The 1,297-nt window shown below is 43.6% G+C and overlaps 1 protein-coding gene across 1 annotated transcript in view; it reads right to left on the reverse strand.

The window, feature by feature from the left end:
• The window catches only part of GHR (growth hormone receptor), a 111,058-nt gene that overhangs the window by 17,293 nt on the left and 92,468 nt on the right, over positions 1-1,297 (reverse strand). The window contains exon 3 of the mRNA XM_004678346.2: positions 1,140-1,269. Within this exon, the coding sequence (XP_004678403.1) occupies positions 1,140-1,269 (130 nt within the window). The remainder of the gene's footprint in view (positions 1-1,139; positions 1,270-1,297) is intronic.

Below are 1,297 nucleotides of genomic sequence, written 5' to 3' on the forward strand. Positions count from 1 at the left end.
AGTGCTGCAACTTAACCCCTTGGGCCACCAGGGAGGCCCTTGATTTTTATTTTTTAACTCTTTAGAGCCAAGAGGGAGAGCACAATGGACACAATGGACTACGGTGGAAGACTATGGGAGCTTTGGTGGTGGAAATTATAGTGACCACACCTGAGGGGGGATAATCCTATAATGTGGAAAAAAAAAAAAAGAAGGAAAAAAAATGGAAGGTAATAAAGAAAAAAAAATGTATTTTCTCCAAAGAAAAGAAACCAAACTGAGGCTTTTAAAACACATCTTTTCAAAAGCTCACCATAGGCAAAGAAAAATTTGAAGCCCTGCCATGGCCTTCAAGGCTTGGAACAGCCTGGTTAACTCTCTGACCCCTTTGACCATCATGCTCCTGCTGCCTACTTCGCACCATCCATCCTGGCAGCCAGCCTTCCTCAAGCATGCCATGTTGGCCCCAGGGCCTTTGCATTTGCAATCCCTCTGCCTGAACAACCTCTCCCCCAGATATTCATGTGACCTCTCACTTCATTTGTCTCTACCATCATGCCCTATATTAGGGGAGACTGTGATGACCACTTCATTTAAAATCACCCAAGCTCCCTATGCACAACCACCCACGCTCATTCTCTCATACGTGCACACACTTAGGCATAGGTAATCTCACACACACTCATACACATTCACACGCTTGATCATATACTTTTACCCATGTACACTCATGCATCTTCACACTCGGGCTCACACTGTCACACATACGCATGAACATCCAGGCACCCACACCCACAGACACTTTTATACACTCACCCTCAGATACGCTCATTTGCACACACACCCACTCACACATAGTGCTATCCTTTTTCTGACTTCACTTTTCCTATTAACCCCTATTACCAGCTGATAGTTCATGAATTTTTAATTGTCTTCCCTGACTAGAAATATGGGACTTTCTCTTTTGTAATCACTGTTATTTCTCTAGTACCTGCAATAGGACCAACACATAGTAGGGGCTTGATACTTTTCTGAATAAATGAATGACAGCATTTAGGTCACTCAAATATATCATTTCTGCTCCTACCACTGCATGCATGTTGCTATAATTTAATCACAAATTTCATGAAGAGAAAAGTTAGAAAGCATGAAGGCTGCACCTTCGAATATAGAACAGTCGTATGGCTCCCGGGCTCGCTAAGCCATGATGAACCCCATCTGTCCAGTGGCATGAAAACGTCTCCAGTTCAGGTGAACGGCACTTGGTGAATTTTGGCTTCCCAGAAGAATCTGTAGGATAAAAACAACAGGCCAGGCA

The sequence above is a fragment of the Condylura cristata genome, unplaced genomic scaffold (assembly GCF_000260355.1).
Source record: "Condylura cristata isolate star-nosed mole 26May11 unplaced genomic scaffold, ConCri1.0 scaffold00007, whole genome shotgun sequence".
In the NCBI taxonomy this organism is placed as follows: Eukaryota; Metazoa; Chordata; class Mammalia; order Eulipotyphla; family Talpidae; genus Condylura; species Condylura cristata.